This window comes from Heptranchias perlo, chromosome 17, assembly GCF_035084215.1.
Source record: "Heptranchias perlo isolate sHepPer1 chromosome 17, sHepPer1.hap1, whole genome shotgun sequence".
NCBI lineage: Eukaryota > Metazoa > Chordata > Chondrichthyes > Hexanchiformes > Hexanchidae > Heptranchias > Heptranchias perlo.
Genome location: NC_090341.1, coordinates 8,114,503 through 8,130,179, shown reverse-complemented (window position 1 = coordinate 8,130,179; position 15,677 = coordinate 8,114,503). Strand labels below are relative to the sequence as shown.

Genomic DNA, 15,677 nt, shown 5'->3' with positions numbered 1-15,677 from the left:
AATCAAAGCCTTTCCCCTGTTTGAGGTCCCTCTGACGTCAAATACTATTTTCTAGTGGACAATGCAGAAAGTGGTAGTCATAAGCAAAATGATTTCAACATACCCTGAATTATGTAGCTCCTACCGCGCATGTTAATTTAAGGTTTGTGAATCTGAAGTCTTCAATGAATAAGTTGGCTAATACTCTATTGCTCATAAGCCACTAACAATGCAATCTGTCAAACACATGGTTAGTCACTTAAGATAGAAAGAATCTGTTCATCCTGGACAATATTATAAAGCTTCAAGGCTGAACAATATGATTTCCAAAGCTTCATAATGTTAAACTGGCCCACAACTGAAAAATCAGAACTTTTAATGATGGTACCACGATCAAACCATTCTTTAATTTCGCAGTATTTCTGTTCTTTAACAAGCTATTTTTAGGGCCACTATGATTTTGCAAGGTCATTCTTCTAAATGTTACTCATAAACCTGTATAATCACCACTTTTCAGCTAATTAATAATTGCCAAATTAGAACGGATATTGCTCCCAAGGACTTATTGTGTAACGTTCACAAAAGTAGTAGTTTTGATTGTCAATGCATATAGGAAAAAGAAGAGGGGACATGGCATTGAAAAGGAGGAAGATACACATCTATTCGGGAGGCAGCAGGGCAATGGAACTAGTTTTGGATTGCTCTAATCAAGAGCCGACTTGGACACGAGTGATGGACTGACCTCCTTCTGTGCATTATACTCCTATGGTTGAAGTTACTTGGTCCTTTTCCTTATTTCCTTCCCCCCACCCTCCCCCCATAAAAGCCTGGACTTCAGGAAAAAGAAATTGGAAGGAATTTAAGGATACATTGGAGCACCAGTGCTCGCATTATGGACTTGGAATCATTTGCGACTCACCTCCCCCTCGCATCTGGTCCGTCACCTGTCTGGGAGCCAGAATTCACAGCCCACCACCTCTGCGATATTGCTATAGTTACTGTTAGGTGGGGGGTGGAGGGAGAAAGGAGGGAGTAACAGCGAGAGGGAAAGAAAACAATCACAGAGCTGCATAGCGTAGGTTCAAGAGAATGGCCATCAAGCAAGTCACAGTTCAAGATTGAGTCCTTGGCCAACAACGAAAAAAAATTGAATCATCACTCCTGCACTCGTCTTCCTATAGCTCAAACATTATGGCTTTGCTTTCCCACTGCCTCAACGCCTCTTAATTCCACAGACTGAAATGTATTTTATTCTTCAGCAATTAGTTTCCTGCAGCTAAACTGCAAGTCGAGATACCTAGTGAAAGATCAATTTACAAGACTTTTTATAAATCCCACTCAACTGGAGCAATCTGAGGAAAAAAAACCACAGCACTGTTTTATTAACTCAAATTGCTTGGGCCACACACTAAGAAGACACTTCTATTTCTAGTCCGTTACAAGCACATGAGTTAATTTGCAAGTCAACCTGGTTCAGTATCACTATCTCAGGTCTCAATGCAGTATCCAGCAATGTAACATGCAATTGTCACCTATTAAAAAGGCAGAGAATCGAGTACAGTCAATTCCTGTTAAGGGAATAACTAGTTTTTCCATGTCACATCCATCAGGGATGTATAGTGAAAATATCTCCAACAATCTTGTGTTAGAACTTTTTTTCAAAATGATCTATTAGCAAAGAAAAATCCAAAATGGAGAAGTATTTCTCATTATTGCTCTTCAAATTTGCACCACTTGGACTATAAACATGGAAAAATGAGCGATACAGGAAAAACACAAATTTAAGTATAAAATCATTAAATTTAGGAGTAAATGTACTTCAATACAAATGGTCTGATTTTCCACTTTCCCCCTCCCCCGGCCTCTACGTCTCTCTGCGGAGGTGATCAGCTCTTGCTGCTGTCCAGTTCCACGTGTGCTATCAGACCCTGGTGTACCTTGCCCATGTGGCAGTGAGCTTTGGCAGCCTATTCACAGTGGAGGAGATGGGGACCAAGCTCCATCTGGTCCTTGCCTGACATCTACACATGGGCTTTCCACCATAGGTCAATGGACAGCAAACCAAGAGTGGGAACCTCAGCTGACCGTACCTCCCACCCCACTCAGGACCAGGGGCATTTACGTCAATTGCAACTCCACCACCTGAGATGAGCCAATTCAGTAGAGTTGCACCGTTGCATTCATACAAGCCCTAAGTCCAAAAAACCAAAACATTTCTCTTTTAGATTCAGAATATTCAGTTTATTTTTGGTTCTGATTTGAATTTATAATTAAATATATAATCAGAGGAGCAGTCACCTTCTCCGGTTTTATGTCGACAGGGTTTTAGCACATACATCAATTATTTCCTCCCACCCCCCCAACAAAAGTTTAAAATCACCCACCTCTACATAATCTCTGAAGAGGTAGCGCCTGTATTTTTCTCTCAGTTCTTCGTTAGAAATTAAAGGAAAAGCAAAGTCCTCAGGCGTTCGAAGTAAGCAGTCCTGTGCCATACAGGATATCCCTGGCAAGAAACACAGGCTGGTTAACGTCAGTCATTAAAACCAAAAATAAACAAAATCTGTCAACAGTTTAGAATAAAATCAGCTTATCTGTTTTTCAGATAAAGCTATTATAGAATGATACAGCACAGGAGGTGGTCATTTGGCCCATTGTGCCTGCTCTTTGAAAGAGCTATCCAATTAGTCCCACTCTCTTGCCCTTTCCCCACAGCACATTTTTCCCCTTCAAGTATATATCCAATTCCCTTTTGAAAGTTATTGAATCCACTTCCACCACCCTTTTAGGCAGTGCATTCCAGATCATCATAACTCGTTGCGTAAAAATGTTTCCTCGTGTCGCCTCTGGTTCTTTTGACAATGACCTTAAATCTGCGTCCTCTGTTTACCGACCCTCCCGCCAATGGAAACAGTTTCTTCTTATTTACTCTATCAAAACCCTTCATAATTTTGAACACCTCTATCAAATCTCCCCTTAATCTTCTCTAAGGAGAATAACCCCAGCTTCTCTGATCTCTTCACATAACTGAACTCCTGCATCCCTGGTACCATTCTAGTAAATCGCCTCTGCACCCTCTCCAAGGCCTTAAAATCTTTTCTAAAGTGTGGGGCTCAGAATTGGCCACAATACTCCAGCTAGGGCCCAACCAGTGTTTTATAAAGGTTTAGCATAACTTCCTTGCTTTTGTTCTCCAAGCCTCTATTAATAAAGGCAAGGATCCAGTATGCCTTTTTAACAGCTGTCTGAACTTGTCCTGCTGCCTTCAAAAATTTGTGTACGTACATCCCCAGGTCTCTGTTCCTGCACCCCCTTCAAAATTGTACCATTTAGTTTATATTGCCTCTCCTCATTCTTCCTACCAGAATGAACCACTTCATACTTCTCTGCGTTAAATTTCATCTGCCATGTGCCTGCCCATTTCGCCAGTCTGCCTATGTCCTCCTGAAGTCTGTTACTATCCTCTTCACTGCTTACAGCATTTCCGAGTTTTGTGTCATCAGCAAACTTTGAAATTACGCCCTGTTTACCTAAGTCCAGGTCATTAATATATATCAAAAAGAGCAGTGATCCTAAAACTGACCCCTCCTGTCTGAAAAACAATCGTTCACCCCTACTCTCTGCTTTCTGCCCCTTAGCCAATTTAGTATCCACACAGCCCTTTAATCCCATGGGCTTCAATTTTGCTAACATGTTTATTATGTGGTACTTTATCAAACGCCTTTTGAAAATCCATGAACACAACATCAAGCGCACTATCCTCATCAATCTGCTCCGTTACTTCATCAAAGTACTCAATCAAGTTAGTCAAACACGATTTGCCTTTAACAAATCCACGTTGGCTTTCATTTATTAACCCAATTATTTCTTATACAAGTAAAAAGAATCTTGGAAACTGCCCACCATACAATGAGTAATTCTTTCAGACACAACATCTGGGGACAGCAAATTGTCACTACAAAGCCGAGGCATGAGGGCTCATGGTTACAGCATGGCCATGCAGCTGTGTGCTCCCAACCTCAGTTGTACTGCCATGTGGAAGGACCAACTAGATGTCAGGCACTTCCCACAGGGAGGGAGACTTCAAATTCAGCCACAAGCAACTGGTCTGCTCAGGTCACAGCAACATTGGCAAAAGCCAGGGAAGAGGTCGTCAGTCCCACTGGTACTAGAGGAAAAGGAGAAGAGGTATTCTTCCCCTCCAGTTTATTTAAATAAAAATGAACAGACTCTCCTTAGGGCCTTGTGGGTACAGGAATTTTTTGTGTAGCACTTATCGTAGACAAGGTGGTGCAGTTTTGATCCCTGGATGAGTTAATCGATTTCAGTCACTGTTGGAAGTGTGCCTCTGTGGGTGTTGGAGAAGAATGAACTGCACTCAGCTGTGATGCTTCCCATGGTCGAAGTCTCGTTGGCACTCATGGTCAAGCACCACACATCAATAATGGCCACTTGGACAAAAGACCAGAGAGTCTCTTGTGACCACCTATGGGTCTCGTCTCAGGAGATCTTTTATAGACCAGTGTTTGTTTTTGTGATCCAGGGCCATTGGCTTCCTAATATCAGCATGTTGCTATTACAAGCTTGTGCCTCCAAAGATTTTAATTTCAACTGAGCACGATCTAGGTGGGCCTGCACTCCAGCCAGGAATCAGCATCTTCAGGAGAAGGCAGGAGGGGAGAAAGATGGTTAAGGAGGAAAAAAAAACGTTAAATAACTTGCTAATAATCATTGTCGTATGAAGAGTATATCCTAGGGCTGCTAGTGCCCATGGACAATATCCTGAATCATTACCTTCAGGATACTTGAAGTGGGGGCAGGGTGGGGAATAAATTAATACTCTGGCACTAGGATTCAAATACAGCTCAGATTGATGAGCCAAAAATGGTATTTAACACAGTTTGACACAACTAAAATGATAACTAGAAACAATACTAGTGTGCACAAACTGCAGACCATGTGGAAAGCAGCAACAGCAGGCAGAAGGTATAAGCAAGCAAAGGAATCAAACTGGCCAAAATTAACCACAACCAGGGTATTACAGCGTTCTTCAAAGTGAGATTGGCTACTTCACAGTAATGTATAGACACCATTTCATAGCAACAAATGCTCTGGATAACATGTAAGTGACTAGCAGCTCACAAGAGTACTCTGTCGGTTGCTGCAGTCATGGGTGCACTGGTTGGGTTTTCAATTAAGGGGAAAAGATCAGCTGTTAAAACTTCATAACAAAGCAGACCACAAAGGTTTGCTTTGATGCAACACAATTTAGAGAGTGTAAACTTTTACGGATAACATTTTTTAACTTTAAAAGAGTGCATTAGATAGGCATGTACTTCGTGCCCAGTTGAAATTCAAGTCTTTGTGGAGTCAGAAGCTTGTAATAGAAACATGCTGATATTGGGAAGCCAATGCAATAGACCACAAAAACAAAGACTGGTCTATAAAAGGTCGCCTGATACGAGTCCTAAAGGTGGTCGTTCGACAGGATTTATTGTGCTGCTTCAGATTACCCCTACACTTGAACATTGCAAGAAAAAAAATTTGATTGCTTTGTATCTAATTTACTATGGTTGTAGGCTTGTTTTCAAAGAACTGAAGTGCAATATGCAGTCATATTCCCTGACAAAATACAGCATTAAAATCCCCAGAAGGAACATCACACTGAAGCTTTCGAGAACAAGATGCGATTGCCAATTGTAAATCGGTTTATTGCCCAATGGATCACAATATAAAAGTCACAGGGCTTCTTCCAACAGCTTTTATTTGCCTACCCAGACAACACAGTCATTTGGAAACAAACAGTAAATACTGGAAATAAACTGTTCTTAATAATCTGGGAAAAAAAGCGTAACATTTTGGATCCCTATTCCGCTCCATTTGTTAATCTGAAAGAGGCTCTCCTGCCTTCCCTTAACATTTCCAACATAGCCTCAAACACAAAACATTAACCCCTTTCTCTTTTCAGATGGCAGCTCACCCAATGTGTGTTTTCAGCATTCATTAATTTTCTCTACAATCTCAAGATAATAATTTTTTTGCACGTTACAATAACAAATCAATCAATGCCCTTCTGAGGCAGTCAGTAAAATGATTCCTTCGCTCTCCGACAAACGCCTTCATGGCCAGCTTTTACAACCTTCTACACTTGGCAGTATTTTTGGTAATTATTTTCTTTGGAGTCTTGCCTCAGGCACCATTCTTAAGGACAGGTAAGCAACTGGTTCCAAGGTTTCAAGCCCACTCAACTACTTTCTGGGATGCCAACTCAACTTTCTCCCTCAAATCAGGCATTTTATTTCTGCTCTGCATCACCCTAGAGCATGAATGGAATCTAAAACCCACCAGTGACCAGAAAGCAAACCCTATCTCACCACAGAGGCCATTCACTCCCAACACACCCAATTCTAACTCACCTTTTAAATCTTTCAAGCTGGGACGGCGGACAAATTATGGATTTTATGTCATTGTGACTCCTCACTTGGAAGACACGTGGGCAAGAAGGACCACTCATTGTCTCCCTCTCCCCAGGATGAGAAAATGGACCAAAATAATTCAAGAGGCTGTACATAGTTTTAAGATTCTTTCTTTTGCACTTTTTAATTTTGATTATGGGCAGGTAGAGACTTTTAAAATCACCATTCTCATTGATAATATTTACTACCTGGCTATCTCATGCTTCCCATTAAATAGCCTAACCAATAACCAATTAAAAACACATCACATGGCCAGTGTTTGAGATAGATTTGTGGCTATGAAAATATCTTTACGCTTCACCCCAAGCCAAGCCTAAGGGCAAAAGAAGCACCAAGGCCTCAACTACTAATACTAGCCTGGAGCCAGCCAGTAACAGATGGGAGGGAAGGGCAAGAGTGACTGACCCTCCCAAAGGCAAAAATCATTGTTTCCATTTCACATCTCCCTCTGATGGTACAAACAAGGTCAGGTACTTGGGGAATCTCAGGTATGAACCCAAGTTCTGCCACCATGCTGCCAAAAGGAATGCCTTAACCAGCTGGCTACGTACTGGGGGTCGGATGAAGTTTCGAAAGCCGCATGATGCTGCTAAATTTAAAAAGGCATTTTGGACAGCAACCCATTTGAACTACAGACAGAAAAACTCTTGCACTATCTGAAATTTGCAGGCTAACATCAGGAAGAATGACTGCCATGATCCTCTTGTGTATTATAATATCAAGTCCTTGACTCACCCACACCAATGCCATCTTTCACCAGTACAGTACTATGCTGCTCCCAGCAACTGCGGCAGAATGGATGGTGGCAGGGCAAGGATAGCAAGTTCTCCTTCCGAACTGACTGCAGGCACACGCCACAGTGAAGAGAAGAATGGATCAACGTCTGGGAAACAAATGAAATACACAAATTGGATTGAAAACAGACAACACTTCACACCAACAGTGTTTTCCACATCTTGAAACAGCTCATAAAACTGTTCATAAAACGAAATCCAGCTGTACGCTTCGAGCACTTACATTTTTTGCTGTGTTCGGCTGAACTCTGGCTTCCACCAGAAGCTGAGTAGGGTTAGATTTGTGCCTGAAAGAAAGCAGATGAGACTCAAGTGGTTTATTTGCCTATTTCGTATCTGCGCAATTAACACTTTACCCAGAGAGTGGTTGGAATGTGGAACTTGCTACCACATGGAGTAGTTGAGGTGAATAGTGTAGATGCATTTAAGGGGAAGCTAGATAACTGCGTGAGGGAAAAAGGAATAGAAGGTTAAGCTGAGAGGGTTAAATAAAGTAGGGTAGGCACAGATCATTTGGGCCGAATGGCCTGTTTCTGTGCTGTAAATTCTATGCAATTCCATCCAACCTTCCTAAAGCCACATAAGCCCTGCAACTTGCAGACAAATTGACCTGGGCTGTGGATTGTCCAAGGGCTGCTGCCCATAGGAGGCCACCTTGGTACATGCCTAACAGGCCCTCCTGACGTTACCTTCAAACACTGAGTGATTCCATTTAATGCCACATCTGAGAACTAATGCAGTTTTGACCAAGGGATACACCTGTCTTTTCTTGTTACAGATGCTGACTTGACCTGGTGTAATTTTTTTCCCTTTTTTACGAGAAAAAGCAAAACTAGCTGTCAGAGGGTGTCAGTTCAAATTCCAAACGAGTCCTCTGCATCAGAACCACCCAGGGTGCTGCTCTTAAAACCACAGCATAGCTGGTAGTTACAAAAACTAGCAATGGTGGCAAGGTTCTACACTGAAGGTTAACCTAGGCTACGTGGATGCATCACCATTACCTGTAGCAAGCAATAAGTCTCCTTGAACAGTCAAAATTCAAATCGGGAACAACTTTCGTCCTGCCAGCTCAGTAAGTTTGAAGAGCTGAAGCTGAAATCGCCTTTGTGCACAAGCAGGGGCTTCACAGGCCAGATCAAGAGGAGCTCACAGGTCATGTCTTTGACACCCATGTCCCATTCCAACTAACTCTTTCCCACGACTTCAAAACTGCAACGCTCTCTGCCTTCCTTTGTTTTCCCTTCCTTCCACAATCTACAAGGTTGTCACCACCTGATCACTACTATTTGATTTATCCAACTTGGTTTTGCCCTCAACAATACGCCTTGACCCTTCATCTAGATTTCTCAATTTAAAAATAATTTCTTCCTCTGCTGGTGATCTCTCCCTTGGGGTACAAAAAAAAGAAACAGCTCGCACTATATAAAAAAAATCAAGTGTCAAGAAAGAGAGGGATTTGAAAATTTACTGAAATATGAGTCACTAGTAATGTAAATTAAACTTGCTGTAGATAATAAACATTATGATGCATTCGACTGCTTTAATATGTATAATAGTTATTTCAGAGATGAGAATTTAAACAAGCTGCAGTCAGAATAGTTTATTTAAAGCCAAGTATTTTCAGCAAACAAACCATGGGTTACAGTGAGAGACAGAGTACGGCTGTTCTGCTAACATACCAGGCTGTATATACAAAGCAACCTCAGAACAGAGGAGGGATATTCCTTACCTTTCTGAAATATCAGAGGATTTCCAATGGAAGTTAACTAAAATAAGCTTGGCTACAGATGGTTGAACCTGAAAATAAACAGAAGTGAATGAGACACCATTAAATTTGAGACACTAGGTCACGGATAAATAGAGCAGTATCAAGTCTAACACGACATAGAGGCTTCAATGCAGCCAACCTTCAGATCTCCTATGTTCATAATACAGATCAACTGAATGGTCAACTTGTCACTATCATGTTTCCTTAACTCTATATTGCAATGATACTATAAGACATAGACAACATGACCCCATTAGAAACAAATGCAACTCTTAAATTAACAATGCACAACTAGCATTATTTTTAAATTACATAGAATGTACAGCACTGAAACAGGCCATTCAGCCTAACTGGTCCATGCCAGTGTTTATGCTCCACACGAGCTTCCTCCCTCCCTACTTCATCTAACCCTATCAGCTTATCCTTTTATTCCTTTCTCCCTCGTGTGTTTATCTAGCTTCCCTTTCAATGCATCTATGCTAGTCGCCTCAACTACTCCTTGTAGTAGTGAGTTCCATATTCTAACCACTCGCTGGGTAAAGAAGTTTCTCCTGAATTCCCCATTGGATTTATTAGTCACTATCTTATATTTATGGCCCCGAGTTCTGGTCTCCCCCGCGAGTGGAAACGTCTTTTCCACGTCTACCCTTTCATAATCTTGAAGACCTCTATCAGGTCACCCCTCAGCCTTCTCTGTTCAATCTTTCCTGATAAGTATATCCTCTCAGTTCTGGTATCATCCTTGTGAATCTTTTTTGCACTCTCTCCAATGCCTCTATATCCTTTTTATAATATGGAGACTAGAACTGTGCACAATATTCCCAAGTGTGGTCTAACCAAGGTTCTATACAAGTTTATCATAACGTCTCTGCTTTTCAATTCTATCCCTCTAGAAATGGACCCCAGTGCTTGGATTGTTTTTTTTTTAAATGGCCTTATTAAACTGCGTTGCTACTTTTAGTGATTTGTGTACCTGGACCCCCAGCTCCTCGACTCTATTTAAACTCCTATTATCCAAGCAATATGTGACCCCCCTCATTCTTCCTACCAGCATGTAATAACTCTAAGTTGTCTATATTGAAATTCATTTGCCAATTACATGCCCATACTGCAAGTTTATTAATGTCTTCCTGAATTTTGTCACAGTCCTCCTAGGTATACGAATATTTCCCCATGCAGAGTAAAACATACTTTTTGGCCATTCATTAATTGCCAACATGGGCTTCACACGGAAATACACAGCGGGGGGAGGGGGTTGCTACATGGCCGATGCTCTTTTCAGCAGTGGCCTGGGTCCTAAGTGAATCCAGGCTGGTGCTATGAAAATGTCATTCTGTTGGCTGTAAGGATACTGGGTGAAATATGCTGCAGTAGTCTCGACCTCATTTCTAGCAGCAGTTAGCTGGCCCCAGCATTCAAACAAAACTGCCATAGATTGGGGAATCTTATTCAGAGAGGTCATGATAACCCGTAAGAGAAATACTTAATGTGCAGTAGGAATCAGAAGGTTGGAGTTAGGATTTGTGTGAGGACAGTATAAGGAGCTTTGCTTGGCATCTGACATGTACTATATCAAATCTGAGAGTGCCTGAAGCTGGTATTGGGCACCCAAAATGGCAACATGTTCCAATCCATGGGACTCATCCTGTTAAGCATAAAACTCAATAGAAACGAATGTCCTTCTTTCACCCACTCTAGACAATAACCAATTGAAAATAGCAATGATCTGCACAATAAGGAGACTGAGCTCAAAGATATTTTCCAATTAGCTGGAGACTGAGTGGGAACACTATGTGGGGAAGATGAAAAATGACTGAAGATCCAGGCACACTAAGGGAATGCAAATGCTCTCAGAACCCAATGTCTCCACCTCACTCTTCAAATAAGCACGGCAGCAACATTGAGCGCCTGCGCTACAGAGGATTTACTTTTTCATCCAATTAACAAGATTGAGGGCAACCAGCTTCATCTGGAAATGTTTTTATTTTCAGGATTACATCAACATTTCACAAGTTAGCAGATGCAACTTGTAATCTGACGAACTGATCTATTGAAGTCCAAATGCATCTTGTTCAACAGATAAAGTAAAAACTAGGACTGCTGCAAAAACAAATTAAAAGAGAAAATACTGGAAACGCACAGCATATTAGTTACAGTTACATAGAAACACAGAAAATAGGAGCAAGAGCAGGCTATTCAGCCCTTCAGGCCTGCTGCACCATTCAAAATGATCATGGCTGATCGTCTAACTCAGTACCCTGTTCCTGCTTTTTCCTCCATATCCCTTGATCCCTTCAGCATTAAGAAATATATCTATCTCCTTATTGAATACATCTAATGACTTGGCCTCCACTGCCTTCTGTGGTAGAGAATTCCACAGGTTCACCACCCTCTGAGTGAAGAAATTTCTCCTCATCTCGGTTCTAAATGGCATACACCTTATCCTGAGACTGTGACCCCTGGTTCTGGACTCCCCAGCCATATGGAACATCCTCCCTGCATCTAGTCTGTCTAGTCCTGTTAGAATTTTATATATTTCGATGAGATCACCTCTCATTCTTCTATTCTCTAGTGAATATAGGCCTAGTCGAACCAATCTCTCCTCATGCGTCAGTCCTGCCATCCCAGGAATCAGTCTGGTAAACCTTTGTTGCCCTCCCTCCATGGCAAGGACATCCTTCCTCACTTAAGGAGACCAAAACTGCACACAATACTCCAGATGTGGTCTCACCAAGGCCCTGTACAACTGCAGTAAGACATCCCTGTTCCTGTACTCAAATCCTCTTGCAATGAACGCCAACATACCATTCGCCTTCCTAACTGCTTGCTGCACCTGAATGCTCGCTTTCAGCGACTGGTGTACAAGGACACCCAGGTCTCGTTGCATCTCCCCTTTTCCCAATCTATCACCATTCAGATAATAATCCGCCTTTCTGTTTTTACAACCAAAGTGGATAACCTCACATTTATCCACGTTATACTGCATCTGCCATGTTCTTGCCCACTCACCCAACTTGTCTAAATCACATTGGAGCCTCTTTGCATCCTCCTCACAGCTCACATTCTACCCCAGCTTTGTGTCGTCTGCAAACTTGGAAATGTTACATTTAGTTCCCTCATTCAATTCATTGATATATATTGTGAATAGCTGGGGCCCAAGCACTGATCCCTGCGGTACCCCACTAGTCACTGCCTGCCACCCGGAAAAAGACCCGTTTATTCCTACTCTCTGTTTCCTGTCTGTCAACCAATTCTCAATCCATGCCAGTATATTCCCCCCAATCCCATGTGCTTTCATTTTGCACACTAACCTCTTGTGTGGGACCTTATCAAAAGCCTTCTGAAAATCCAAATACACCACATCCACCGGTTCTCCCCTATCTATTCTACTAGTTACCGCCTCAAAAAAACTCCAGTAGATTTGTTAAGCATGATTTCCCTTTCATAAACCCATGCTGACTTTGTCCAATCCCATCAATGCCTTCCAAGTGTTCTGTTATCACATCTTTTATAATAGACTCTAGCATTTCACCACTACTGATGTTAGGCTAACTGGTCTGTAATTCCCTGTTTTTTCTCTCCCTCCTTTTTTAAATAGTGGGGTTACATTTGCCACCCTCCAATCTGTACGAACTGTTCCAGAGTCTATAGAATTTTGGAAGATGACCACCAATGCATCCACTATTTCCAGGGCCACTTCCTTTAGTGCTCTTGGATGTAGATTATCAGGCCCTGAGGATTTGTCTGCCTTTAGCCCCATTAATTTCGCTAGCACTATTTTTTTTACTAATACTGATTTCCTTTAGTTCCTCTCTCTCACTAGACCCTTGGTTCCCTAACATTTCTGGCAGGTTATTTGTGTCCTCCTTTGTGAAGACAGAACCAAAGTATGTGTTTAATTGTTCTGCCATTTCTTTGTTCCCCATTACAATTTCCCCCATTTCTGACTGTAAGGGACCTACATTTGTCTTCACTAATCTTTTTCTCTTGACATATTTATATAAGCTTTTACAGTCAGTTTTTATGTTCCCTGCTAGTTTACTCTCGCTCTCTATTTTCCCCCTCTTAATCAATCTCTTTGTTCTCCTTTGCTGAATTCTAAACTGCTCCCGATCCTCAGGCTTGCCGTTTTTTCTGGCAATTTTATATGTCTCCTCTTTGGATCAATTGTAAATTGTTTACAATTGTCAACCCCAGTCCATCACCGGCATCTCCACATCTTTGGATCTAATACTATCCCTAATTTCTTTTGTAAGCCACGATTAAGCCACCTTTCCTGTTTTATTTTTGAATAATTGTTGTAATTCCTGCACACGTTCTTTAAATATCAGCCATTGCCTATCCACAGTCATCCCTTTTAGTAAAGTTCCCCAATCTATCCTAGCCAACTCATAGAGTCATAGAGTTATACAGCACGGATAGAGGCCCTTCGGCCCATCGTGTCCGCGCTGGCCATCAGCCCTGTCTACTCTAATCCCATATTCCAGCATTTGGTCCGTAGCCTTGTATGCTATGGCATTTCAAGTGCTCATCGTAATTTCCTTTATTTAGATTCAGGACCCTAGTTTCAGATTCGACTACGTCACTCTCCATCTTACTGAGGAATTCTATCATGTTATGGTCGATCTTCCCTAAGGGACCCTGCACAAGATTGTTAATTAATCCTTTCTCATTGCACAATATCCAGTCTAGGATCGTCTGTTCTCTAGTTGGTTCCTCCACGTATTGGTCTAGAAATCCATCACGTACACACTCCAGGAATTCCTCCTCCACAGTATTATTGCTAATTTGGTTTGACCAATCTATATGTAAATTAGTCTCCCATGCATCTCTAATTTCCTGTTTAATGCCCTCCCCTACATCTCCACTACTGTTTGGGGGCCTATAGACAACCTCCACCAACGTTTTCTGCCCTTTGTGTTTCTTAGCTCCACCCATATAGATTCCCTATAGTGATTTTCCGAGCCAATATCCTTCCTCACTATTGCATTGATTTCCTCCTTTACTAGCAACGCTACCCCACCTCCTTTCCCTTTTTGCCTGTCCTTCCTAAATATTGGATACCCCTGGATGTTCAATTCCCATCCTTGGTCGCCCTGCTGCCATGTCTCCGTAATCGCAACTATATCATACCCATTAATATCTATCTGCGCTGTTAATTCATCTACCTTATTGCGAATGCTCCGCGCATTAAGACACAATGCCTTTAGACTTGTCTTTTTAAGATTGCTAGTCATCTCAGTATTATTTTGTACTATGGCCCTATTTGTTTCTCGCCCTTGTTTTTTCTGCCTTCCAGTATTGCTCCTTCCCTTTCTGTCTTTTGTTTCTATCCTTGTTTCCCCCTCCTCTGACTCTCTGCTTAGGTTCTCATCCCCCTGCCATTCTAGTTTAAACCTTCCCCAACAGCACTAGCAAACACCCCCGCGAGGACATTGGTCCCGGTCCTGCTCGGGTGTAAGCCGTCCCGCTTGTACAGGTCCCACCTTCCCCAGAACCGGTCCCAATGTCCCAGGAATCTAAATCCCTCCCTCCTACACCATCCCTGCAGCCACGCATTCATCAGGTCTATTCTCCTAGGATGTGGCACTGGTAGTAATCCTGAGATCACTACCTTTGAGGTCCTGCTTTTTAATTTATCTCCTAACTCCTTAAATTCATCTTGCAGGACCTCATCCCTTACAAAGAGGTATGGTAGGTTAATGTTTGGATGGAGGCTCTTGATCTGAAGAGCCTGTACCCCAAAAGTTATCCTTATCTTTTCTCCTTCAAATGTCAGTGGACCTGCTATCTTTGTCCAGCACTTTTGTTTTAAAAAATCCATGAATGTTTCAAGCTGGTGGGAGTTTTTATAACCGCAGCCAAGGTATCATTTCATTTTTCTGGCAGGGGGGAAAAAAAGTTACCTGCTGGCTGAAGACAACTATATAAGCTTGCCTAGACTAGTTGTTCTCTTGCCAAATATACAGTCACTTGAGCTGTAACCAGAGTAAACGCATCCTAAAAACACAACTCTGATGTAATGGGCCTGCAAATAAATGATCAGGCACAGTAAATAGGGAACGAATTAGCGACTGAGTGCTAACTTCATCTTCAAATTGACTCGATGGAAAAGTAATGACACCAGACTAGTCGGAAAGTTTAATTAGCAAGACCATGTCACCATTTTCTCCCTCCCTCTCTTTTTCTCTTCCATCAAAAAAATCGTAAAAATCCATCTCCACTATTTTTGGTCTCATGTCTCCCCAACGGACACATTCCCTGATTTTGCATTCATTTCCACTCCTCGTCAAGTATTCAAATGTTCTTTTACATGGCAAATCTATATCAATTTAAATTAACTTTTGAACTCCTCACAATTGCTTGAAAAAGTAAATTATTCCAACTACTAAGCGTACATAGATTGTTGCAACATATGTCACTGTGCCCACATAGGCATGATCTTCTCAGCTGCTGTAAAATTAATCACTCCACTCTTTAAAGGATCATTTAAAAAGCTACATACGGCACTCTTCTAGATTTATAGGACAGTTAAAAGTTACAGCCCAACAAATAAAAATTCAATTTACAGTGATTTGGTTTGTTAGCATTACTTCTGAGCAATTCAGTAGATGTTTATTTCCAAACATTGATAAAGACAGGAGGCTTCTTCTGTCCAAT

General features: G+C 41.7%; 1 protein-coding gene across 2 annotated transcripts in view; it reads right to left on the bottom strand.

Annotated features, from left to right (window-relative positions):
• The window catches only part of arih2 (ariadne homolog 2 (Drosophila)), a 75,224-nt gene that overhangs the window by 35,214 nt on the left and 24,333 nt on the right, over nt 1-15,677 (bottom strand). For both annotated transcript variants that reach the window (XM_067998428.1, XM_067998427.1), the window contains 4 exons: nt 8,979-9,046; nt 7,473-7,536; nt 7,191-7,338; nt 2,364-2,485 (listed from right to left, as the gene is read on the bottom strand). In XM_067998428.1, the coding sequence (XP_067854529.1) occupies nt 2,364-2,485; nt 7,191-7,338; nt 7,473-7,536; nt 8,979-9,046 (402 nt within the window). The remainder of the gene's footprint in view (nt 1-2,363; nt 2,486-7,190; nt 7,339-7,472; nt 7,537-8,978; nt 9,047-15,677) is intronic.